This window comes from Lissotriton helveticus, chromosome 4_1 (assembly GCF_964261635.1).
Source record: "Lissotriton helveticus chromosome 4_1, aLisHel1.1, whole genome shotgun sequence".
Classification (NCBI taxonomy): domain Eukaryota; kingdom Metazoa; phylum Chordata; class Amphibia; order Caudata; family Salamandridae; genus Lissotriton; species Lissotriton helveticus.
This window is the reverse complement of record NC_136063.1, coordinates 653,800,206-653,825,983: the sequence shown is the minus strand read 5'-3', so window position 1 is coordinate 653,825,983 and position 25,778 is coordinate 653,800,206. Positions and strand designations below refer to the sequence as shown.

At 44.4% G+C, this 25,778-nt stretch overlaps 1 protein-coding gene across 5 annotated transcripts in view; it reads right to left on the bottom strand.

The window, feature by feature from the left end:
- TMEM68 (transmembrane protein 68) overlaps positions 1–25,778 on the bottom strand; it is a 128,916-nt gene that overhangs the window by 60,167 nt on the left and 42,971 nt on the right. For all 5 annotated transcript variants that reach the window (XM_078687297.1, XM_078687298.1, XM_078687299.1 and 2 more), the window contains one exon: positions 701–894. In XM_078687297.1, coding sequence (XP_078543423.1) covers positions 701–894 — 194 coding nt within the window. The remainder of the gene's footprint in view (positions 1–700; positions 895–25,778) is intronic.

Here is a 25,778-nt window from a genome sequence, read left to right as displayed (position 1 = left end):
GCCACATTTTACAGTGCCCTTGTGAATGACAATGATACCAAACATTATAAAGCTTGTTTTGAAAACATGTATGCCTTATTTACCCTGAATTTAGACCTCATCTATTATGTGCTGCTCTTGGAACCCACCTATTAATAATTACAGAGAACATTTTATTTCTAAACATGACGGCCCTCTTTATGAGCGGCCTACAAACCGGTGTTACTTGCACAAACACCTATTTGTGCAGAGGTCACAATTCTATTTTTGTTGGAGTTTCCAGCCCCCAGTAATAACCGGAAGAGATAAATCCACACAAGAGAGGCACATTTTACAGGTCAAAACTCCTGAAATATAACAGGTAATAATTGCCTGGTAACCACCAGAATTAGGTAGTTGGTCAGGGAAATGAAAAAGTATAAACTCGGATGATGAGTGAGAAGGAAACGAGCAATGTCAGAAAGGCAAGATCCTGACGGGAGAAAATGTAAAACATGGTAATATAATACAGCTCCTGCACCGTGATGTGACAATATGCTATTTTAGGTTATCCCAACAAGTTATACTAACCATTATGATGAAATATAAATTGTATTTTGCCTTAAATTTTTATTATTTAACATCTTAATTACTAAACTACGCAAATGTTATTGTTGTCACACAATCGTTGGAATAAATATGGCAATTATAACCTTCAGAATATCTACTGCCAGAAACTCACCACTTTTGCATCTATAGCCACCTGGGCAAAGCCTTTACGACTGCCCCATAAGAGGATGTAGCTTTCATCGCTAAAAATTGCCTCTCGTACTCCCCCAGGTGAGATGGCCAGGAGGTGGCCCTTCTTCAGCGCTTTCACACATTCTTCCTTTGGTCCATGCATTACACTGAACACTTCAAGCAATGGTCTAAAACCTGAAAGACATGTGTACAATAAAACATTACTTTTATGAAACATGCAGAGTGGCCAACTTCACCTGTTTAGATAACTGCGAAAATGTATTAATTCAATACCTAACTTCAACAATATATCCTTCAATCAAACCCTGTGTTACATTACGTTATGCATGTTTTGCTTAAGAAATGTATTGGATTTCTTACTTTTCAACTTTCATCTCAGTTTAATTAAACCACCAAAGAGCACTACCTTAACAACCGGACATTTCTGCTTCAATCAAAGTCTTCAAGCACACTTTTAATACATATGATAACTAGTCAGATGGAGATGGCAGGCGATTAAAATAAAGTTAGAGGAATGATGAGAAATACGTGGAAGCACTGCGATAATAACCAAGGATTATCGTATTATTAGGTCTATTTTTACACCCTTCGTTTTTTTATTCAGAACGGATGTTAATTTAATTAGTTCTTACTCTATGTTACATGTTTAGTTTACCTCCTCAAAAGCAGGCTCTCAGCTTTGTTTCCATTTTGGAAGGTTTTCTAGCTCCACATGCAACACAAGCTGTAAGACTCTTTGGGAAATCGCAATTATTGGTCAGGGCTGTAGTTGAGGGTGGGCTTTTGAAGAGCATCTAGCCTGTATTTCCTCCCCCACAGATGTTATGTGATCAGATTTCAGTTTTCTTCTAACAAAAAAATCCTCAACTATAAAAAAGAATTTAGCACTCTAAACACACATTTTCAAGATTTGGAGCCTGATCTCACCTACATAGGACCGTCCCTCCAGTTTCATGATAGGCTCTCACTGAATCAGTTACGTCACGCTATTGCTTCTTGGAAATCGGAAACTCCCATTGATGCATGTCCTCCTGCTGCTGTCATAAGATCATAGATACTGTCAACCCAGTAATCAACAACAGAATACATTTTTCCTTGGCTACAGGGACAGTCCCTGCAGAATGGAAACTGGCAGTTTTCAAACCACCCCAAAAAACACAGGTCATGGATCCTTTCACGCTCTCTAACCTTCGCCCCATTTCGCCATTACCCATTCTAGGGCAAAATCGCAAAAAGAATGGTTAATAAACAGCTCACCAATTTCCTTGAGGAAGCCAGGCTATTGCACCCCCGCCAATCCGGTTGAAGTCCAAAGCACTCTACAGAATCTGCACTATTGGAAATTGTGGATACATTGAAATTAACCTTAGATAAAGGAAAAAATGCAGTGCTGATCTTATTAGATTTGACAACCGCATTTGATACCATTTCCCAAGATATTCTTGTATCCAAAAGGAAAAACTGAGTCGTATATCATACCACCTTAGCCTCGATAAAATGTTTTATTACCAACCGCAGACAAACAGTGGCCTTAGAATAATTTCTTTCAACTGAACACCCCATCACATAGGGCGTTCTACAGGCCCCTACTCTTAGCCCGCTTTTGTTTAACATTTACATGACCCTGCTAATCTTGTTAATATCCTCATTCAACACTGAAGCAACCTTCAATGCAGATGATACACAACTGATCTTGGTCTTAGAAAAAGACTTCAATGAAGCAGATCTTAAGTTCAAGCAATGTCTAACTGAGGTCATCCGCTGGATGAGACTCAACCATCTAAAATACAATATGGATAAGCCAGAGAATGATACTAGGCAAGGAAAATCCCTTCAATCAGACTCAATGGTGGTCAGAAGACAAGCCTGCTCTGCACCAGAACAGTAGAAGTAGTTAAGAATTTCGGGGTAAAATGTGATGCCTCTCTCTTCTTTTGGCCACAAGCCCTCAAAGAGGCTGGGATGTGCTTCAATCTTATCAAAACTCTTTAAAAGTATTTTGACTGCATTCCCTACTCTGCAAGGAAGACAGTGGCAGTAGCACTTATCCTGTCTAGATTAGACTACTGTAATAGCCTGTTTGCAGGAGTGAACAAACAAGTACTAAAAAAGCTACAGGTTGTACAACATGGAGCGGCCCACCTGGTGTTGAAACTATCCCGCCGATCTTCTGCCTCCGCAGACCTTAAATCCCTTCACTGGCTGCCTATTCAAAAAGTAATTCTATCAGCTAATCACTTTTAGAGCCTTTAGAGATTCAGGATACAAATACTTAGCAGCCAGGTTTACCCCATACATCACTGCTAGGACACTTAGATCCTCCTTAGCAAATCCACAAAAACGCTCTACCTTTAGATACAAAACCAAAGGAGGAAAATCCTTGGCAGTCTTGGCCACCAGAGCATGGAACCTCATGCCTACACAGTTGCAGATGATAGAATCAGAAACCAAATTCAGGACAGACTTGAAGGCTTGTATAAATTGAGATACGTCAGTGGACCCAAAGATCAAAGTGAAGAACAGAATGCAGCACATGTCTGTCTGACACTCTTTGCTTATTTCCGTATAGCGCCAGGAAGCTCTATTCGGAGTGATAGTTGCGCTCTACAAATACATAAATCAAACTAAATCAAATTACTCCGGCATCTAGCAAAGATTCTTTATAAAACTAACTACATTCATCTGTGAATGCACAAAAAATACATCGAAATGAAAGCACTAGCCCTGCTATTCACCAAATATTCTGCATTTGGTATATTTTACTCCAAGCAGCAGATATATGTTTATTAGTGGACCTAATGCCTGGCTCAGATTACACCGGTGATCAGCGTAAGTGAAACGTGAAGGGCAACATAGGCACCAGTTAAGAAAGAAACCACTGAGACAGAATTGGTGTGTCTTTTTTATAATGATGAACTTGTATATGCAATTTTCCTCTTTGGTTGTTTTTATAAATCCACCGGGAAAGTAAAATATTCCCTGAAGAATTCCCTACCCATACACAACGTTAATTTTAGGTGGTCGTTGAGGCTTCCTTCGAAAGGGATGCTTTCTTATTTTCTAAAGGAGTAAACCTCGGACCGTTCCTAGGATAGGAAAGGTTGGAACAATGTTTGCCAATATGGACAACCTTGTGAGTTTAAAACACGGCAGGACGTCCCCTTCCTCAAACCCCATTCCATGCCATGGTCATTAGATTTAGTCAAGTTCAATATTATGCTATCTCGGAGTGATCTTGGAGCGTGGGTGAATGGATTTAGCAGAGCAAGGTCACCGTTTGCAAATACCATGCATAAGTAATTTAAGCCATTTGCACATGTAGGGCCAATATACACAGACAAGTGAGTTAGAAAACTGAATGACGAGCTACATAGATAATTTAACATGAGTGTCAAAAGTTCAAAGGATGATGGCACCTCCTGCGTCTATGTTTATGTTCCTGAATTGCCATGATCACAGCTATCCGGAGGAGGTAGCTATTGCATTTCTCAGCAGCTTGATATTAAGTTTTAACGGGGAACTAAGCTGTACTTCAAAGTTCATCAAGTATACTTATGGGTGCAATACCAGTACTTCTAAACCTGATAGTTAGTCTTAATTGAACAGAAGAAAAAGTTACTTACCTGTGGTAATCATGGATACACTGTATTTGCAGATTACTCGCCTTTTAAATATACCAGATGTTAGACTGAATCTTGAAACTTTTGACTAGCACTCCATACCTTCATGTGGTGGTGTCTTCATTTGGGAATCAAAAACGATGACATCAGGTCACTGGAGCCATAGAGCGCTCAACCTGAGCCCTGAGGTCAGTTTTCTCTCAATTTTTTACGTGCCTTTGAGGTGAACAAGATTAGAACGGCATCAGCTTAGCAAGGCCCCGTAATGTTGATAGAATTGGTACCTTATCAACATTGTCAATTAAGTAACCAGACATGAAAATGGGTAGGAGGGCGGATCAGTGAAGAATCCGCAGGTAAAAGAGAATCAACCAAAAGTAAGTAACTTTTTCTTCCGAAGGATACTTCCACCTGCAGATTGCTCACCTTTTAAATAGATTCCACTGGCAGCACCCAACCAGAAGGAGGGCCAATGGCTGGTTAAATTAAGAAGTCCTGTTGGACAGAGCGTGCAAAGTGACCTTCCATCTACACCTTTAAGTCCAAGCAGTAATGCTTTGCAAAAATGTGAAGTGAAGACCAAGTTGCTGCTTTGCAGATCTTTGCAACCGGGACTCGCCTTGCCAGGGCCTAGGTAGAAGATTTCACTCTGGTGGACTGGGCCCTGATGCTTTCCAAATGCTCCTTGTGAGCCAAGAAATAGCATATCCTCATGCACAAGATGATCCACCTTAACAGCCTCCTCTTGCGGACTGCCTTGCCCTTCATCTTGCTTATGTAGCCGATGAAAAACTGGTACCAACTGTGAATTTCTTGGTTCTGTCAAATTAGAAGCTGACCACTTATTTGGGGACTAAGCTATGAAGCCAGTCTTCCTCTTTTGTCAGATGAGGGGGAAGGTGGAAACTTGTTGGTGCGGGCCTTCAGGAACCTCAAGAAAATTGGCCACGAAGAAGGACGATTGTTCAGGGAGGGCGACAATGCTGGGAAAAAGCGCCTAACTGTGCCCGCTGCACACCCTGGTTGCAACACAGGATATCAGTTAAGCAGCTACAAGAGTCTCCTGAGCTATCCATACACCACTCGCAAAACCTACTCCATCTTCTCAAATATACAGTTTTCGTGGAGAGACTATAGGCACATAAGATAACTTCCACCACTTTAGGAGGGAAGGAAAAAACATTCAGATTACGCCGCTCATTTTCTAGGCCTGAAGCTTGAGCCTCTGGAGGTTGTAATGCTAAACTTGTACTTCTGACCGCCAGAGATGATCTACCCTGTGAGGGACATGGCGTGGGGACACAGGGAGAGATGCATTAGGACTGCAGACCACACTCTTTTTGGCTATTATGTGGCTATCAAGATGACCTGGGACAGGAAGAAGCAAATCTTCCTCAGGACCCAAGGAATCCAGGGAATGGAAGGAAACACACAGTGAAGCTCAAAGTTCCACCTCAACTGAAACACAACCCCCAATTCTCCCTGCAGCAGATACTGGCAGGCACAGAACTTAAGGGAGTGACCTTTGTCGCAAGTGAAAAAACTCCACCACAGGAGTGCCCTAAAGGCTAAAGGTGTACTGCACTTCCTCTGGGTGAAGCCTAAATTTGTGGGAGTCAATATGACACAGACTGAGAATGTCCTCTCAAACATATAGCACTTGGGCTAGGTGGTTGGCTAACAACCAGATGTGATGTTCTCGTACACAGGTCCAGCGCTTAAAACCTTTCCAATAGAGAACCTGCTACTTTACAACCCCCTACCTACTTGTTTATGTACTACATCACAGTTGTGTTGTCTGTCAAGATTTAGACACACTGGCTGTGAAGGGACAGCAGGGAGGCTTTGAACACCAGCTGAATTGCCCTGAGCTCCAGGAGAATGATATGCAGCATCTGCTCCTCTGGAGGCCTAGACCTCTGATCTCCAATTCCTCCCCACCCTAATGTGGAAGCATCAGTTATCGCTGTACCCACTGCAGTTGGGGGAGGAATGGCGTTCCTTGCACCAGATTGCCTTCTATGCTCTACCACATCAAGTCCGCTGTTGTGTACCATACCTAGAGATCATGATGCAACACAGAAGATCCCTACACTGCTTGAGGAGGAGCATTGGAGGGATCATGTGCCAGCATGCATGAGTGACCATGCATGAGTGACTAGTAGCATGCAGGAAGCTAGCAGGCCTAGGAGGTGTAAGACCAGCAGGACTGGAACCTGAGCCCCGTTCTACAACAATGTCCTGAACCCTCTGTGAAGTGGCTAAGGCTCGACTCCAAGTGGTATCCAGTACTGTTCCTATGAACAGGATGCGTGAGAGAGCAGCAGGTGAAGTTTGGGCTTGCTGATGGAAAATTCAAGTCAAACAGCTTAACTGTTGTGACCTGCAGATGGTGCAACACCATCTCTTGAGTTCTGGCTTTGAGAAGCTAGTCTTCAAAACTAAAGGAACGCTGAGATCCCGGATCGTCTGAGCAACCACCACCATCACCTTTGTGGAGACCCGTGGAGTGGAAGTTAGACCAATCAGAAGGACCGCAAACAGATATTGTGCCGATCTGACGGTGGAGCAGATATACTTTCTGTGAGTCTGCAGGAGTAACAAGTGGAAATAGGCATCCAGTCCTCCACTTCCTGCGCAAGTAGTAACTGAGCCAGGGACAGCATTCTGACCTTCTTCTTGAGGAACCAAGTCAGAACCTGCGGTCTAGGACAGGAACCACAGGAGTACCATCCCTGGCCCAGTGTCTGCTCCGACATCTCCACTGACACCTTTGCTTGAAATTAAGAACTCTACTTCCTGTTGAAGGATCCAAAGGTGGTCAGCTGGAAAGACAGGAGAAGAAGGGGGAATTGGTGTGGGGGTCTGTTGAAAGTGCAGGGCAAACAACCTTTCCAAAATTTTTAAGATTCATCTGTCTTCAGTGTGGTCCCTCCAGGTCTGTGGAAAGGAGGATACCCATCGTCCAACTGCCATCATCTTTTCTAACAAGAGGGATCTAAGGCTGCTTCCATGCGGTAGCTGAGGATCAGTATGATGTAGAGGGGAGTGAAAAGTAGGGTACAACTTCTGTCCTTGCCATGTCCCTGGTATTGCCTATACAGCGGGTGGGCTTGCTGTTCCTGAGAGGGTTTAATGTGTTGTCTGCCTCAAAAGGAGAACGTTCTGTAGAAATCACAAAGCGTTTTGAACTGGCAGTAATCTCTGCTGATTTTTTTGCAGAGTGATCAGGCAGTAGCCTTGCTCTCTTTAAACCTCTTGAAAGCAGTCCGGTTTTGCTCCGAAGAGATGCGAGTCATTTAAGGGGTGGGTCCATAAGAGAGTATGGCACGTCCTGGCAGAATCTAGTTTCTCTGCTAAGCATGGCCACAAAGGGATATAGATGTTCCCATGGCTCGAGCCACCTAGTCCTTACAGGACACAATGACCTGCTTCCCGGCTGTGTGGCCATTGTTTAGGGCTCGCCTGGCGTTGCAGCGCGAAGCGCTACCGCTAGCGAGCCTTATTGTCGCTGTGTTGCCTCCCCAAGTGGTACAGACCGGTGCACGAGCAGACACCGGTCTGTGAACGCGCGAGCCGCAGGGAACGCCAACGTGCACGCTCACGGCGTCACGCTCCTGCCCTCCAAGGCGCGCTCAAGGCCGACTTGTTTGCTTTGGTTGGAAGATCCTTTGACCGCGCGAACTGCAGGTAGTGACGTTATATTGGTTTGGAAAGCCCCAATGAAGGGTGGCAGCATAAAAAATTATTTCCAGGATGTTGCATGATGGCTATGTAGCCAGGCTGGTAAAATGCAATTTAACGCGTTGCAGTGAATTATATTTGCAACATACTCGCATTGAAATGAGGAGACTGGTGTGACTTGGTTTTGTGGTAGCATGGATAGGTGGCGATGAACACACAACTTAACATTCATTAATGTCAGGGGTCCTTCTTTCTAGTGGCATATTGAACAGCTAATTGGCTGTTCCGCGTGCATTGACACGCCGTTTGTGTGGGGGTAGGTTGTACCGGCGCAGTCTCCTCGCCGCTAAGGGTTAGGTCCTTAGCGCAGTCCCCACAGGAACTAGCCGTGCAGACTGCCAGTGGGCTCGCCTTGGTCTGACGGTGATGCAGGACTCCTCGCCCGCTATAGACCTAGACCTATCAGGTTGTATTACTAACATCCTGTAGCTCATTTTTTTGGGCACCCAACGAGTATATGAGCACTTTCCGGTCCTGAAGAATTGCCCCTTTGGGCATGAAACATGTTGACCAAGTTGGAGGGTTGAAATGAGGCCACACTAATGGTTACTCTGGTCCTCAATACCCCTCTCTGCACTTTTTAACAAAGTGGTTAGCCACATGAATAAAGATTACCTCGTGGACTATCCAACTTTTTTTAAAATAACTCACTTTTTGCTCACTACCTCACTTTTTCTAGCCTCACACATTTCTACATATCACGGCAAGGAACAAAAGATCTCCGTAAAAGAGTGACACCTGTTGTTACCAGTCAGGCATTGCAGCGCCAGCCTGACGTAGGAGCAGGAAGCCGATGATTTAAACAACATCCCAAGTAGGCTGAATGAGACATGTCATCCAGCTCATCAGTTGTGTGAGGCTTCCTTAGTTCCGTCAAGGAACTTGCTGACCTTCTAGCATATAACACCCCCTTCTTTGCAAACTGCTCATTTTCTTTGACTCTCTGTAAGAAGAAGTGGTAGGGAATGCTCCTGTAGAGTTTGGAAGAGTAGGATGTTTGCACGACAAGGCTCTCGGGTAACACTGAAGACAAAAAGATTGGGTCACCAGGAGCCAGTCTGCATCTTCTCACCACAACCCTACTTCTAGCAGTAGAAGAGGTGGATTTCTCCCACAGTGCCAGAATGGACTGTGTCAGAGCCTCGTTAAAAGGTAACAAGGGTTCTGCAGCGTGGGCAGCAGAGTGCAATGCCTCAGTCAATATGTTTGCCTTTGTGTAAACAGAGGGAAGTTGTACGTGCAGGGTCTAAATCATCTTCTTTATCACCGCATAGTAAGAGATGAGTTTTGGGGCACTAAACTGGTTGGAGAGTGAAGCTCCTACTTGTGTCACTTAGTGCAGCTAAGCCTGTGTTTATAGCAACTAACTGCACATGAATTAATCAGGGATTTGTGAAGTGCCCTAATCACCCGCGAGGGTCTCACGGTGTTAGGGGAGGGGAGAGAGGGAGGGTGCAGCTCCGGTTCAGCCAAAGAGCCAGGTCTTGAGGCTCTTCCTGAAAGTGTGCAGCGTGACGGGAGGTATGGGGGGGGGGAGGGGGACACATCTGATGTTGAGTAGGAGCTCGTTCCAGGTCTTTGCCTCATTGTAGGAGTAGGCTCTTCTCGCCAAAACCAAGCGCATCCGCAGAGCGGGTGGGTCGGCAGAGCGGAGGTTTCTTTTGGGTATGTGGAAGAAGACTCTTCCGTTGAGGTATTGGGGTCCGGTGCTGTGGAGTGATTTGTAGGTATGCATGAGTAGCTTAAAGGTTTCTCTCTTGTCGACGGGTAGCCAGTTAAGGTCTTGTAGTTGGTGGGTGGTGTGTTCATGTCGTGGGACTCCGAGGAGGAGTCTGGCAACGGTGTTCTGGATGGTCTGGAGTTTTCGGAGCAGGGATTGGTTGATTTCGGTGTAGGGGGCGTTTCCATATACCAATCTGCTTTTTAGGAGTGCGTGGGTGACGTCTTTCTGGAATCGGGGGGGGGGACACACACTTGAGGGTCTTACGAAGGGTGTTGAAGCACGTGGAGGAGATTGCGTTGATCTGTCGGTCATGGTGAGGGAGGAGTCAGGTATGATATCGAGGTTCCGTGTGTGGTCTGTGGGAGTAGGTGGGTGGTTGCCGAGGGAGGCGGGCCACAAGGTATTGTCCCATGCTGAGGGGGTGGGTCCGAGGATGAGGACTTCTGGCTTTTCCGAGTGCAGCTTCAGACAGCGGATGCTCATCCAGGATGCAACATCTTTCATTCCTTCCTGGAAGCGGAGTCTGGTGTTGTCCGGTTGCTTCGTGAGGGAGAGGATGAGCTGGGTGTTGTCGGCTTAGGATACTATGCGGAGTCCATGCTGTCGGACGATGGCAGAAAGAGTGGCCATGTAGATGGTGAAGAGTGTGGGGCTGAGTGATGATCATTGGGGTACTCCGCAGTTGATCTCTGTTGGCTTGGAGAGGAAAGGCGGACGTCTGATTCTTTGGATTTGGCCGGGGAGGAAAGAGCGGATCCAGTCGAGAGCAGTCCCCTGTATGCTGGTGGTGTGGAGTCTGAAGGTGAGAGTGCAGTGGGAGACGGTGACGAAGGCTGAAGAGAGGTCTAGAAGGATGAGGGCAACCGTGTGGCCCTGGTCGAGGATGGTGCGGATGTCACAACCTCGGTGCTGTGGTTGCTGCGGAATCTGTATTAGGAAAAGTCGAAGATGGAGTTGGCTTCGATGAAGTTCGTGAGCTGAGTGTTGACGATCTTCTCGGTGACTGTGGCCACGAAGGGGAGGAGAGAGATGGGTCTATAGTTTGTGGTCCGTAGGATCTGCAGGGGGCTTCTTGAGGAGGGACTTGACTTCTGCACGTTTCCGGTCGTCGAGTAAAGTGCCGGATTCGAAGGTGGCGTTGATTATGTGTTGTAGCTCGGGTGCTATGGCGGCGGCTCTGTGGAAGATGAGTGGGGGGCAGGGTTCTGTGGCCTCCGGGGTGGATGCTCTTCATGGTTGTGGCGGTGTTTTCGGTGGTGACCGGGGTCCAGGTGAAGATGGTAGGCTGGCTAGCGTTGTTGGGGGTAGGTGTGGTTTTGGTGTCTTTTCGTAGAAGTTGTAGTAGAGGGACTTGATCTTGAGATGGAAGTAGGAGCAGAGTTTGTTCCAGAGGTCCTGGGAAGGTGTGATGTCTGCGGCTTCGCTTAGAGGTTTTGTGAAATCCTGAATGAGGTTGTAGAGGTTCTTCGAGTCGGCGAGGATTTTGTTCTGGATGAAGGTCTGTCTGGTGGATCGGATGCATTGGTGGTATTCTGTCATGGCGTTCTTGTAGGTGGTCCGAGATTCTGGGATTTTGTTATTTCTCCATACTTTGAGACGTCTGCAGGTGCGTCTGGATTCTCGGAGGTCGCTAGCAAGTAGATTTCAAGGGACATTGTCTGTTGGAGTTATGGAGGGGGGTGGGGGGCGAGCTTGTCTGCACAGTTGGTGATCCATCTGTGTAGTACGTTGGCTTCAGAGTGGACGTTGGTCGTGGGGGGAGAGGGAACATAGTTGAGGGTGGATTGGAGGTGCTCCTCTGTGACCTTGCTCCATGCTCAAATTCCTATGCGGAGGGCTTGATGTAGGTTTAAGAGCGGTGTTTTTTTTTTTTACGTAGTGGTAGTCTGTCCAGGAGGGTTACATGGTTAAATTTGGATTTGAATTCGGCAAAACAAAGTTTGCCCCGAGGACTGTTGAAACTTCTTATTCACCTCAATGGCATGGAAAAAAGATGTCAGGGCACTGGTGGGGCGCTTTAGGACTCTTGTGACATGATAGCGTTGTTTCCTGCCTAAAATGAAACCAGCGTCACCTACTAGCGTGGAGAGCTTTGAAAAGGTTGCTGGATTCAGTCTGACATTTGGGATATGTAAAAGGTGTGGAATTTGCAGGAAGAAGCATTCATCAGAATGAGTACTTCTCAGAAAAGAGACAGTAACAACATTTCTCAGCAGGCCTCTTTCTTTCAGGGCTGCATTGCCTTAAATAACTGGCAAAAGTGTTGCTGAACTTTTATTGACAATATCACTATTAGGTGTCAGTCGTAGCTGAAAATTCAAGAATGGAGTGAGGATTTTCAGAAATAACATCTCATCTCACATAAGGTACACCAAGCAAGGGTTTGTAGTATGAAAAAAATGCCAAACTGTGTCATGTTGTTCTTAAGCTAGGAGTGCTCATTACATTCCCATTCCGGATACATAAGAGACTACTACCATTACCCACTAACCAAACACCAACAGACTTCCAGAAGCAATGTCCACTAAGGAAATCTCAGATTGCCATATGCCTCAGAAATTTGATTAGCCTGCTGGACTGGTGCACAGACTAACATGTGTCATGTACTACTAACAAATGACTGAGGCGGTTCCAGGCTGCTTTTGAAGGACACTGGTCAGTGGTGAAATATAGCCCTGACACGTAATGCATCTGCTCCAGAGCTTTATTTGGTTTAAGATAGTTTCCTATGTTTATTTGCTTTCTGCAAAAGGTCTGCACATACCCTATTGTTAATAGACTTCATGAAGCCAAAGTAAAATAGGATCCTGAAACCCTCCCTACTTAACACATTCATGATATACATTTTTCTTCCAGCAAACAAATGGCAATAAAACATTTCAGATGCACTTTGAAGCACCTCAGAGCAATTCTGTCAAAAATAAAAGCTTTAACAAACCATTCTCTTTAGTTTTAGCAAGGAAGCTTGCCCTTGTACACACCTTGCAAAATGCTCAAAGTATGCTACCAATGTGATGTTGACTATTCATGTGGGGAGGACTATTCATGTGGGGAGGACTATTCATATGGGGAGGACTATTCATATGGGGAGGACTATTCATGTGGGGAGGACTATTCATGTGGGGAGGACGTCTTAGCTTCCTTAGCATCCAGAGAGCAGCAAAATTAACATCGAGAAGTGCACAACATGGGCCATGTTTAAATAGAAAAGTTCATGAAGAGCAAAATACAGGACAAAGCATTTTCAAATGGACAAGCCCAGACAGTGAAAGTTTGCAGGTATACTAAATGATCAGCAAGGCTCCACAAGTGTTTCTAAATTCGGCCATTAGACTGATGATCAGGTCAGGAAGGACTGTTACTTGCAAGCAAGAAGCTATTCGTAACCCTCTGGTTATTCCAGAGCAAACATAGCCACCAGTTTTGCGTCCGCCACTATAATAATCCTGAGATCCACCACTGTATCGTTCACTTCTGCAATCAAAAAGACTACCACCAATACTGCCGTCACAACTGCTTGTGTAAACGTCTTCCCCACATCATCCTCTGGCTCCAAGGGAAAATCCTCTACAACCACCAGAACCTCCTCTATAGTCACCACAATTTTGATCTGAAGTTTTACCAGCTTGGGCAACTCTGATCTGGTGCCCATCAACAGTCTTTCCAATCAGGGCTCTGCAGTGCATCATTTGCACCATCTTGATTGTCAAAGGTGACAAATTCATACCTATGGATCTCAGAGTCTCTTGGTCTTTCATCAGAATAACATCTATGTTTTGCCTATACTTTGAAAAAATCTATTTCTATGTTAACTCATTGGTATCAAAATTTACACACTGAACAAAAAGCTTTGCATCAGCGAAGACATGATTTCTAAAACCTGTGAGTGATGTGGTAGTAGGAGACGCGGTAGAGTCTTGGGTGTTAGATACCCTATTTCAGTAGGATGACTCAGTCAGGACCAGACATTGCTTTCAATTTCATCAAAGCATTGCTATATAAAGATTATCTCTCTTTCAAGAGAGTTTTATTAACAAGATGCATTTGAGGGTGCACTGCCACTTTCACTCCCTTTGATTAAATACTGTGGGAGCTATCATTAAGGAATAAGAGGTGGAAAACAATGGTATAACAATGGACATCTCAAGAAATGTTAAGATGTATGAAAGTATAAAAAGTTCAGTTGTACTGACTCCTTTGATTTTTTTTGGGGGGGGGAACAAAATAGGTTTCATATTGAGAACAGATACATCACTGTTGTGAGCTCCTTTTTAATTGATGTACTGAATTCCTAACAATTGGGGAATATTTATATACGTTAGTTTATTACAAATGTTACATCTGTGTTACACATGCATAAATACTGCCTCATCTTCCAAATGCTAATAGAATAATAAATGTAGATTTTAACAAGTGATGTTGATACTAAATTAGATGACATCTTCTGAACATGAACTGTTATTATACCTAGAGCTGGGTGTAACTAAGGGAATTTCACATTTCATGTGAAGTTTCCAGAGTTAATTCCTCTAGGATAAAAGATAAACCCATGAAATACTTGCATCTTGATGTCCCATCCAATAAAGTTGCTGGCTGCCTGCCTAAAATAGTCCAACAAAAATGCATCTTTGGTTGTGGGCTATAAGTAAAGAACGCAGTAACAACCTTCTTTAGGAGAATACAAAGGCTTCTCAACATAGCTGCAATTAACATAAAGGGTCAGTACTAACATTCTTAGCAAGCTAACTGTGGGTTTAAGGGCCCATTACCAGAGCCTCCTATCAGAGATAATGTACCTTTAATAGCAGAATACAAATACACGTAAGCAGCGTTGCTATACCTATAATCAAACAGCAATAGTTTTCTCAGCAGGGTAGAGCTACTTGTTTTTTTAGGTCGAGCCTATACGTGCAATCAATGCAAAGCATTGATTGCTGTCTGCTCGACGACTATTATCATCCGTTTCTGGGAATGTAGACACGAGTTGGACGCGCGCTTTTCCAGTCTCAGTTTTGACCGCGGGAGCGCGCTGCTGGCTGCTTGCTGTGTGTGCGGTGTCAGTTTCGCTTTCGCTGTGGAGCCTGGGCTTTCGCTGTCGAGCTTGAGGCGTGCTCTTGTTTTCATCTTGTAACGTACCATTTGCTACCTCTTGTATTTTGTTTGCTCTTGATACCTGCACAATTGCCTGTATCCCCCTCTGTCCCTCTCACCTCTGGCTGAAGCTCTCGTCCTTCCTCCCTGTATCCCCCTCCGTCCCTCTCACCTCCGGCTCAAGCTCTAGTCTTACTTCCCTGTGTCCAGACTCCACAGCCCGCTCCGTTGTTCTCCGTCCCTTCCAGGCAGTTCGTGTGTTTCACGCCTCTCCTTTCTACCGCCCGGAAATCCGATTTGCGTGTCAGGCCTCGCTCTCGCTGTTCTAAGTGGAGTGTGTGGCATATTCAGGGTTCCTTTTGCGTGCCACGCCTCACTCTCGCTGTCCCCTGCTGTTCTTAGTGGAGCGTGCGGCATGTTTAGGGTTAGTTTTGCTGGAGGGCCTGGTCTGCTCCGGTTTCAGGGACTCTGGTGTTGGCCTCTAACGCAGCCTGTGTATGTGCTGTGTACATTTGCTATTTCCTATGTATGTAAGAAGTGTTTGCACAGTTATGGGTGTGGTATTGTTCTTAAACTTCACACAGGCCGAGGGAACGCGCGCAACCCCGAGGGCAGGCGACCTGCCCCCCCAGGCAGCCCCGGAGCAGGGTTCAAGACACCTCCTGCTGCTCCCTGTCATCAAACGTCGGGGATAACCTTCCTGGCAGTTAATTGAAATAAAAGTGCTTCGTTTTGCATGCTAGGACAGCTCTACTGGTCAGGCACAATAATCGGCAAAATAGCGGTGTTTGCAGATGCTAAATTGGCGGATCCTGACAGCAATGTACGTCGGAAGAAAAGGTGTTTGAAGTGTGCGCACCCAGGCACGAAGTTGGAGCGGAGGAGGCTGCAAACTGGTCAGTGTGGACATTGCCGGAGGCTACGATGCAGCGCAACATGGAGGCGACCCGGGATCTGCTAGGCAGTTAAGAACCGGGAGTGCTGTGTTAGCAACGGTCACTGCAGTAAACTTCTACAGGCAGTGCGTGCCCGCCCTGGCTGCTGTACTAACTGCGCGGCTGGTAGTGCGCGGTGAGTGGAGAGGGAGAACTTCACTACATGGGCCCCCGGTGCTATGATGTGGTAAGCCTCTGTAAAATGGCGGCGCTTTGAAGTGTACCGGCATCGGTCCTCTGTAAAGCGATGCGCTAGTAAGCGTGCAGCTTGTACCACGGGTGACCTCGCAGAGACAACAGACTTTTATATTTGATTTCTATGCCAGGCGGCTATGAGGTGTCGCTGTGTGAAATATTGGTGGCAGTGTTTCGTGTGCATTCTGGAATATTGGCGCGAAAGTGCAACCCTTGACTTGACTTGTGACTGGGTGGTTTTATGTCTTCTAACATTGTGACTTATTCGCCTCATCTCCCGCGTTCATTCTTTCCAAGGAGAGACAGTCACTTTCTTTCTCAGGTTTCCGCTCGATTTTCTTCTACATATTGGATGCTCCATTTCCTTTTCCATCATGGGTGTAGGATGCACCACCACTCAGCACCACCACTCAGCACCACCACCACCCCAGCACCACCACCACCCCAGCACCACCACCACCACCACCCCAGCACCACCACCACCCCAGCACCACCACCACCCCAGCAGCACCACCACCCCAGCAGCACCACCACCCCAGCATCACTCCGCACCATCCCAGTATCACTCAGCAGCACCACTCAGCATCACCACAGCACCCCTCAGCGCCACCCCAGCATCAATCTGCACAACCATTCAACAACAACTGGTTCAAATATGTTCTCTCAATGTTTCAAGCTTTATTACAAATGTCACAAAAAGATGTTAATATTTCACTTCTGTTCTTGGATTTTCGTCACAATAAAATACACTGAACATAATCTTCACAAAAGTTATTTACAAAAGTTTAAGCTATTGCCATTATAAATTAAAATCACTTTTATTTAAGTATTAATTATTTAAAAAAATTACAAGCCATTGTAATTTGTAATATCAATACATCTAAGTCACGTAAATACAAAAACATGTTGCATTACAAATGCTATAGGTGTCACATTTGCGAAAGTTATAACTATTGGCATTGTAAATGAAAAAGCTATTAATTTAGCTATTTTCAAAACCAACACATAAATAAAAAAAATTGTCATTTACAAGACCAATAGCTCAAACTTTCATAATGCGAGACCTATTGCATTGCAAATGCTTGTTATTAAACAGTGCACCATTTGTCAAAGACTGCTATGCTTTTAATGGGATTGTAAAAGCATTTCTCAGTAGGACTGGTAAGCCTTTGTGGAACAATCACAGCACAATTTTGTAGAGCTGCTGCTTAATGGGATAATGCAAACAATTCTTAGCAGATTAGACCCTATTAATTTTCTGACTCGTATCTGCATTACTGTTATACCTTCAAAGGAAAAGGGCCACAGAATCACTGCTCAGGAGGAGATGTCATACTTTTAATAAGAAGGTATTGACATCAGCGCCTTGAGACCCTCACGGGTGAGTAGCGCGCTTTATAAACCCCGAATTGATTGATTTCCCACTTGGGTAATATTTTTCTCAGGAAGACCTACATCATCAAGGGTCAACGGCAAACAAGAAGAATAACCACAGAATGTAAAATGTTATTGACCAATGCTATAGTTAAAGATTCATGCAATTGGTTTGTGTACCATATGAGCAGGCCTATTGTAACAAGGTGTTTTTACCTAGAGACGCAAATTCTTTGATGCCTTAACAAAGGTGCATTGTCAGGCATTGCGATCGCACGGTTCACCTGGATATACATTGTTTTCGTTAACATTTTGTTTAGATTCATAGTAACAGTAATTTTAATAGCATATAAGAACAGTTGATATAGCTTATGATTTTCCAATCAGTTGTCGCTTCGTTTTTTTGGTAAAGTATGCAAGCAAATTTCAATAAATAAACATTGTTGTGAGAACTATTATTATCAATGTCTTTGACTGTAGGACAGCAATGCCTCTAATAGAAAACAAACACAGTCTATTAGAATATTTAAGATTCAATTTCTAAGGGTGACTCCAGTTCCACTGAGGTTACAAATAATACGTTGATTTCTTATCTGATTTTAATGTATCTATCCTGCTTGAGCCATGTTCATAGTCCTTATTTTTCTCAGGTGGGCTACCACAATTCTTTTAGCTAAAGCTAGCTTGAGAAGGCCAGGTTGCCACAGTCACTCCTTTATCTGCGAGACCTTGACCCCAAGAAAAGGAAGATTTTTCAGTAGTCACTATACTGGTCGATTAAGGTGCACAGTCGGTAAGTGTTCCCAAAAAAGAAGCACTATAGATGGAAGAAAAAGCTAGTAGCACAAAAACATCCATTAGGCAAGGTACGAACAGGAGGATGAAGAGCAGAGTGAGAGCAGCAAAGGAAATTCCTAGGGAAGAGCTGGAAGAATAAAAATTAGGAAGCAATAAGGGTTGGCAAGTAACAAGCTCAATATTAGGAGAACAGGAAACGTTGTGATGCACCTTCCTAAACGATCAATGCGATTACACACCATAAAGTAGCCATGAGGATTAAACGAGTTGTCAGGAAATAATTCTACCATCTTGATTTGGGAGAGAGTCCCAACATGGAAGAAAAATACACCATCTTGGACTGGCTGGAATTACTAGGCTGAGAACTCAAAATCGGCTGCTTCCACTGCAACGTAATGTAAGGGATTTGTAGAGCGCATGGTTGCCCAAAGGCTTCCCAGAGCTAGAGAGGTTCTGTTAGTGCAGTGATGAGCCTACGCGTACTTAGCGGGGAAACAGCCAGTTCTTTAATTTTTTTGCCTGAAAGGGGTTTCGTTTCGTAGGGCTCTGATTTCAAGTGGGAGGGCATTCCACAGCTTGGGTACCAGATGGGCAAGTGACCTGCCACACTATCTAGCCCTTTTAACTCTGGCTGTCTTGAGGAGCTTGTTGGGAAGACCGGAGGTATCTGGTCGGGGTATACCTAGATATTAACTTTCTAAGCTTTGCAGGACCTTTATTATTGATGGCCCTGTGTGTTATGCAGAGGGCTTTGAACTTAACTCTGGCATCGAGAGGGAACCAATGCAGCAGTTTGAGTAATTCTTTAGCGTATATGCGGTTAGGCATTTTTAGTGAGAGTCTAGCTGCAGCGTTCCGTACCACTTGGAGTGTCTTTGCTACATACTTGGGCGAGCACAGATCAAGCAAGTTGCCGTAGTCCAAGCGCGAGATTAAAAGGGGTTGCATCAGTTTCCTTCAGGTGCTCAGGAATCACTTCAATCATTTTCCTTAACATTTTAAGAAGCGATAAGCAAATTACTGATAGCTTTTTAGATTGATAGTCTATAGTAAGTGTATCTTCCAGCCAGACTCCCCAAGTTTTTTATAGCTGGTTTGGGGTAACCAATGGTTGTGCGGGTAATACAGTTAGCCAGTTTCCTATCCGTATACTCTTCTCAGAGACCCAGGCTTATTAGGATGATTTTGATAGAATCCATGAATCTGGATGAAAGCATTAAGTGCAGAAGTTGGTTCCAAGGACTGATCGTTGTAAGGAAATGCCTCTTTTTGTATGGTCACTCCCAAGATATTGACTGATACTGCTGAATTTTATTTTACTCAGAGTGCACCGAGGCCTGCTAACCAGACCTCAGTGCCAGTGCCTTGACCCTAAAACATGTATGCTACATTGGCTGTACCAAATTGGCATAGGCTAACTTTCCTGTCCGTCCCTAGTATATGGTACCCAGGGCATGCAAGTTAGCGAGTCACCACAAGTACTGCAGCACTGGTTGTGCCACAGGTAAACGGAGTCTACCAATATGCCTTTGCAATTGAAACTAATGACAAAGCCAAACCTCCTTCTCTAATATGTGCAAGTCACCCCTATGGGAGGCCTACCAAGCTCTAAGGCAGGTTGCAGCATATATTACGAGCAGAACATATATTGTACATGTTCTGGCAGTAAAAATGCAAATCTGTTTTTACTGAGGAACGACTTGGCCGCCCTATTCGTGGGTACAGGGTTACACGCTGACCCCCCTCAGTTGTGCAAACTCCTGAACGATGCGACCAAGGTGCTTGAACCGGAGACAGCTTTCTGACCTCCTAAGGAGACGTGCTAGCAACTCTCAGGAAATGAGACAATGTGGGCTTGCACTGGAGCGAGGTGTTAACTCCCTTCTAAAAGGAAGCCACACTGGCGTTTGCCGAAAAGGCACGCTTCAAAGCTGAAGCGGTGTTTGAAGAGCAATTTGGGACCACTGGGAAGAGGGGTAGCCCCATGGTTTAGGCAGACTAGCTGGCACCTAGGAAGGAGAGGGGAAACCTGTTGTAAACTTGGTGGCTAGCAAAGAAGAGGGACTGTGTCTGCTGTGTCCTGCTCATGGTGATGCAGTCTTCAGAGCCCACCAAAAGCGAAGACTCCAAGGATAAGTAGGATGACCTCCCATTTACAGCATAGGGCCAACAGCTGAGAAGCCTGCTGGGGCAAGTTGGTAGTCTACAATCTTCACACCACCAGGACCAGATGCTTAAAGTTGCACCAGAGTTCGCTGAGCCCAGGGGAGTTGTCAGAGTGCAGTGTATTCGCTCAGTAGCTGTGTTATTGCCCAGGGGAAGATTTGGCTGGGACTGCGATACCAGGAGACTGGTAGCCCAATGGCGACTGGACTTATACCTGCACAGAGAGGACTTTGAGGGACATAGACCATGTGATTGGGACTACTTTAGCCCCTTCATGAACCGATGAGTAACCGCAGGAAGATCCCAGGGGACTACACTGCATCCACAGCAATCGTTGAGCATCATCAGCATTCTTCATCCCTTGTATTAGGACCACTTCCATAGGAATCCATTGCAAAGGAGAACAAGTGCCTGGTACTTCCTGGAAATTGCTATATCTGTGACGGTAACGGATTCGGAGGACCTTGCTGATCCCGCTGACTAGCTCCCTACCAGAGTTGGTTGCTTAAAGTGACCGCAAAACAATTAGCCCAACTTTTTGGGGAAAACATGTCTAAGTGTAAAATTTGTTGAATTTGCCAATGCTTGAGCACAGCTGAGTGAAATGCTGTGATTTATTATACCTTGTAAATTCAGTATCTCCGTAACCCTCTGGTGGATCTTTTTTGTTGTGGCGTCTAAAACTACAGTCTAATTTTATAAATTGGTGTTGGATTTCTTGAGTGTCTTGTTGATTTCTTCTTCAATTGTTTGGATAGTGTTGAAATGCTTTACACTTGTTCCTTTGTGTAAGCCGTGCTGCTCAGATCCACAGCTACTCCGTGTTTAGCTGGAGGTTTGACAAACAGAACCTACTGGTCCTAAGGGGATAGGTAAGTCCACTATATGGTCAGGTTGCACAAACACAATATAATACACCCTATTACATCTCCATCTGGATACCCCCTTCAGCTCACCAAGAACTGCAACTTCCCTCTGGAAAGGTGAGAATCGACAATATCTGATACCTCAAATTTATGCTGTCAAAGCTCAATAGGAGGTGGAAGGGGCAGATTTTTAAGGAAGACTTCTGGAAAGATTGGTTTCACTTAAGAAAAGTGAAAGGTAAGGTATTTCTACAGTTGGGTGGCAAGTTAAGACTAGTGGATTTATCTTCAGACACATAGTAAATGGAAAAAACACGGACAGGTCTGAACTTGAATCAACCATCCTTGGTTGGTAAAAAATCTAGAATCAAACCTAGTCTCCAACCTTGTAATTAGGATCATGTTGCTTATATTTATCAGAGTTTTAATTCATATTTCTCCGAGTAATTAGCAAGTTTTTGTTTACTTGTTCTCCGACCTCAATTTGCTGTTGCAACAAATCAGATACTGTAGGAAAAGAGACTGGTGCTCTAAACAAAACCAAAAAAACTCTGGCATAATTCTTGGCTGACATACCTACATACGGGGAAAAAAGAGGAGTGGCCAAGGTAGTACTATGAACATCGCTGTGACCAAACTCTGCACGGGGTAATAGTATACCTTAATTATCCCCAGTAGAATAAACACCCTAAATACTGCTGAAAGGTCTGATCAGTCCGCTTCATCAATCTGTTAGTTTGAGGAGGAAAGACGGAGGAGAATGTCTGCGAAATTCCTGATGCAGAACAAAATGCACTACAGAATTTGAATATAAATTTATGTCCTATATCAAAGATTATGATTTCAGGAAACCCATGAAGTGGAAGGATATTGAAACATTGGGCCATCTCTTAGGCTGAGGGTAGTATTTTTAGCGCTGAAAAATTGATCTTTTCCTCTTCCAACTTTCTAGTAGAAAGGGGTATAAATGGAAGAAAGACTTGAAAGGTCTTCTTACTCCTCCTCCTGTTCCTTGATTTGATGAAATATAGATACAGTAGTTTCAATAGCCTCATTTAGTGTGGTAGGGCGAGGTACATGAACCAGCTCATTTTTTATTTCATCCTTCAAACCTCACCTGAACAAGGTTTTGACAAGTTTCACCCCACTGAGTTTCTGCTGCAAGTCGTCTAAATTTAGTGACATAAGGTATCACTTCTTTTGACCCTTGCTGGATACGGCACAAGGCTTTTCTGTTAAATATTCAGCATCAGGTCTGCCAAATGTCTGTTGGAATTTGAGGAGTAACTGCAAATGGTCCAGGCTGCCACCGAAAGTAGTCACTTGTGGTACTGCCCACAACAAAGCATATCCGGGGAGGTAAGCGATATTCTACTTTAGAACTATCGACTGGAATTAAGATGGCCAGAAGGTGAAATAAATGGTTAAGCCATCAACTAAATCCTTTTGTTTTTCTGGGTTCCCATCAAAAAGAGTAGCACCTGGCAGTACTGGTAGTAAATCAAAAGTATCTTGCTATGTCAAGGCTAGGCTAATTTCTCATTCCTCAAATAAATAATCTCAACTCTCTGCTGCTGAATGGTTTCATGGAGACTTTGTAATTGATCCAGTTACTTTGGATACACTGAAAGGATTTGGCTTTGCAATCTGTCGAAGGCAGGTTGCGACCGTTGCTCCTTTAGCTGCGAGGTCTTAACCCTGATGAAAGGCCGTATGCTGTTGCCTAAGAAGAATCACTATAGATGGAGAAAAAAGCCAGTGACCAGTAGAGTCAGAGATAAAAGCAAGAAAAATTCCTAAAGGGAGAACTGGGAGACAAATATCAGGACTCAATAAAAGCTGGCAAGTAACATTCAGAAAAACAGCATAATTGGAAGAGCTGTTCGGGAAATTCCTAAACCACAGATGCTCTTAAAAACCTGAAAGTAGCCTGGAAGAAGAACCTGGTTGGCAGATATGATTCCACCATCTTAATTTAGAAGGAGAGTCTCAGAGCGCAAAGACGAAGATGCAATCTTGAGTTGGGTGGAATGACTAAGCTGTGTTCTAAAGATGCCGCCGATTCATTTTGGAGACCCCCACCCACCCCCAGCCAGGTGAACGGTACAAGCTCTCCCCCAATCTACAAATAACCACTGTCTAAATCTCTCCGGTTTTCCTTTTGATGTTATATGTGGGTAAACTCTGTTTTCTGCTCAGCTAGGGAAGACTTCCGCCATTTTTAAAATGGGTAGGAATAGCGGGTTCTGGATAGAAAAGGTTACCTACACCCCGGAAGTGGTCACCTCAGGGGTGGATTAGCTGCTGTGGCAAGTAGCCTATTGGCCACTTCCCCCAAAGCCCCATAATCTAGGATTTAAGGGCAACCCCTGACACCAGAACCTCAGTTCTGAATCAAGTTGCATCAAGGAGGCCAAAGAAGATACCTGTGTCTGCGACAAAACAACTTGCCCAAACCTAAAGAAGGATACTCTGCACCTTGGGCATTACTCTTGGAACTGCCAGATCGAGACTCGTCCTAGACTAAATCTCGGTTACCCCAGACAGAGGGAGCCCTGTGAGCACCTGAAACACCCTTAGACTCCCGTGGACTAGTAGCACTCGTCCTCTGCAAACTGCAAGGGGAAACAAAGCTGGGGAAACAAAGCTACGGATCCAAAGAATAGCTGGCCATCAGGCCCTGTGAGGTATTGCTCAAATTCTGATGTCCAGGGCATTATGAGAATTATAGTCCTGACTGCCACAAAGTTTCAGGCAGCTTTCGTGCTCTCCGGGACCAGCAGGTGTCAAAGTAACCATCTGCTGTTTTTACAGTTGCCAAGGCTTGTTGGTTGCCAGTTCGGCCCTGACCCCTGCCCTGGACACTGCACTTAGAGGGAACTCAGACTTTCATCTGACGTCAGCAGCTGCCCAGTTGTGTTTTTGCATCATATCCGCTGCAGCACTGTGTAAGTGGTAAAAAGCAGCTCTCCTGCGGCTTCTGTTCACCACCAAAAACAGGACAATTCTGCACCAATGGCCAGGTACAATTGAACTGTCTGTCTTGGCTTGCTCACCTTTCCCTTTCTTGGGATCCATGCAACTCAACATGCAAATGACCGATTGACCACAAAGCAAAAGTGCTGCAGTATTTAACTGCAGTAATTTATATTTTCCTCTAAAGTCCATAGCTCTGATTATATGTATCTGATCATATTCGTGTTGGTGTCTAAATTAGGATAAAATTACACTTAATAAATTAGTGTAAGATTTCTATAGAGTCATGTCAATTACTTATCGTCAATGCTTGCATTCTTGAAATGCTTAACATCTGTTTCTCTAGTAAAGCCTGACTGCTCTTTGCCACACTACCAAGACTGAGCTAAGGATATGTTCTTGTGAATCCAAAGACCATCTTTGGGGTCTGTGAGAATATTGCATGGTGAAGCCCAACCAGCATCACCATGTAATACTCCACCTTCCTACACACGGCCCTACACAATGAGTCAATAATAAGGCCAATACATGCTCACTCCAGTAACATCAGCACTCAACAGGATTCCTCCAAATATTTACCTCAACCATGTACAAACATAATTTCACCCTACTATCATGCAAGCAAAGTAATCAATGCAAGATCCCCAAAGACAGAAATCATATTTACACCTACTAGCAGACCGTACACTCAACCTCCTTCACCAAGCTACATTTCAGTGATGACAAGATGTAGGCCTATTTCTACTCAAAGCAATATCTGACTGATACCTAAACCTCTTCATACATTTACCTCATATCAGAACTGGAAGAGGGCTAGCAGTGATCCATAAAAGGTTATCTCTACATCCAGCATCAAGGATTTCACTGAAATGGAGCCAAAGAAAATTGAGAATCTGCTGAACATCCATTAAAATGCCCAAAAGGTCAAACTATGTGTAACAAATCGGAGTGTACATGCCTAACAAAACAACTCTTTTTAATCTTTAAAAATGTGTGTAACCCTACTAGCATTTTAATGAAACGTAAAACACTCATAGGAGCTCTGTGATATCTTTACAAACCAATTCATCATGAAAGTTGCTAACCTTGAAGTCTACTTCCACTCAAAACTAAGCAACATCCCCTCAAAGACATGCCACCAATTCATGCAACCCTGTGCTTTCAAGCCACATTGTGGCCATTCAACTGACTGACAAAAAAAGAAACATGCAATCTAATTAAAGCAGTTGATTCTCAAGTGGATCCATACCAACCAAATATCTTCAAGTCAATATTTCTTGAGTTACCTGCTGTCATACTGGCTATAGGGATCACCAACCCTATCAACTATGGAATTCTCAAACGACATGAAGACAGTGTATTTGAAATGCCATTCTATAGAAACCTAGACTTGATCAAGTTGACCCAGTGGGCGATAGTGCAATAACGACCAGAAACTTCTTTATCCAACTACGTGAAACGGCAGCATTTGCCTAGATATCAACTTTCAAAGATGGATCTTTCAGCTAATCAGAATACATTCAGATTGGGAAGAAGCACAGAATCAGCACTAAACTCCATGTGTGAGGAT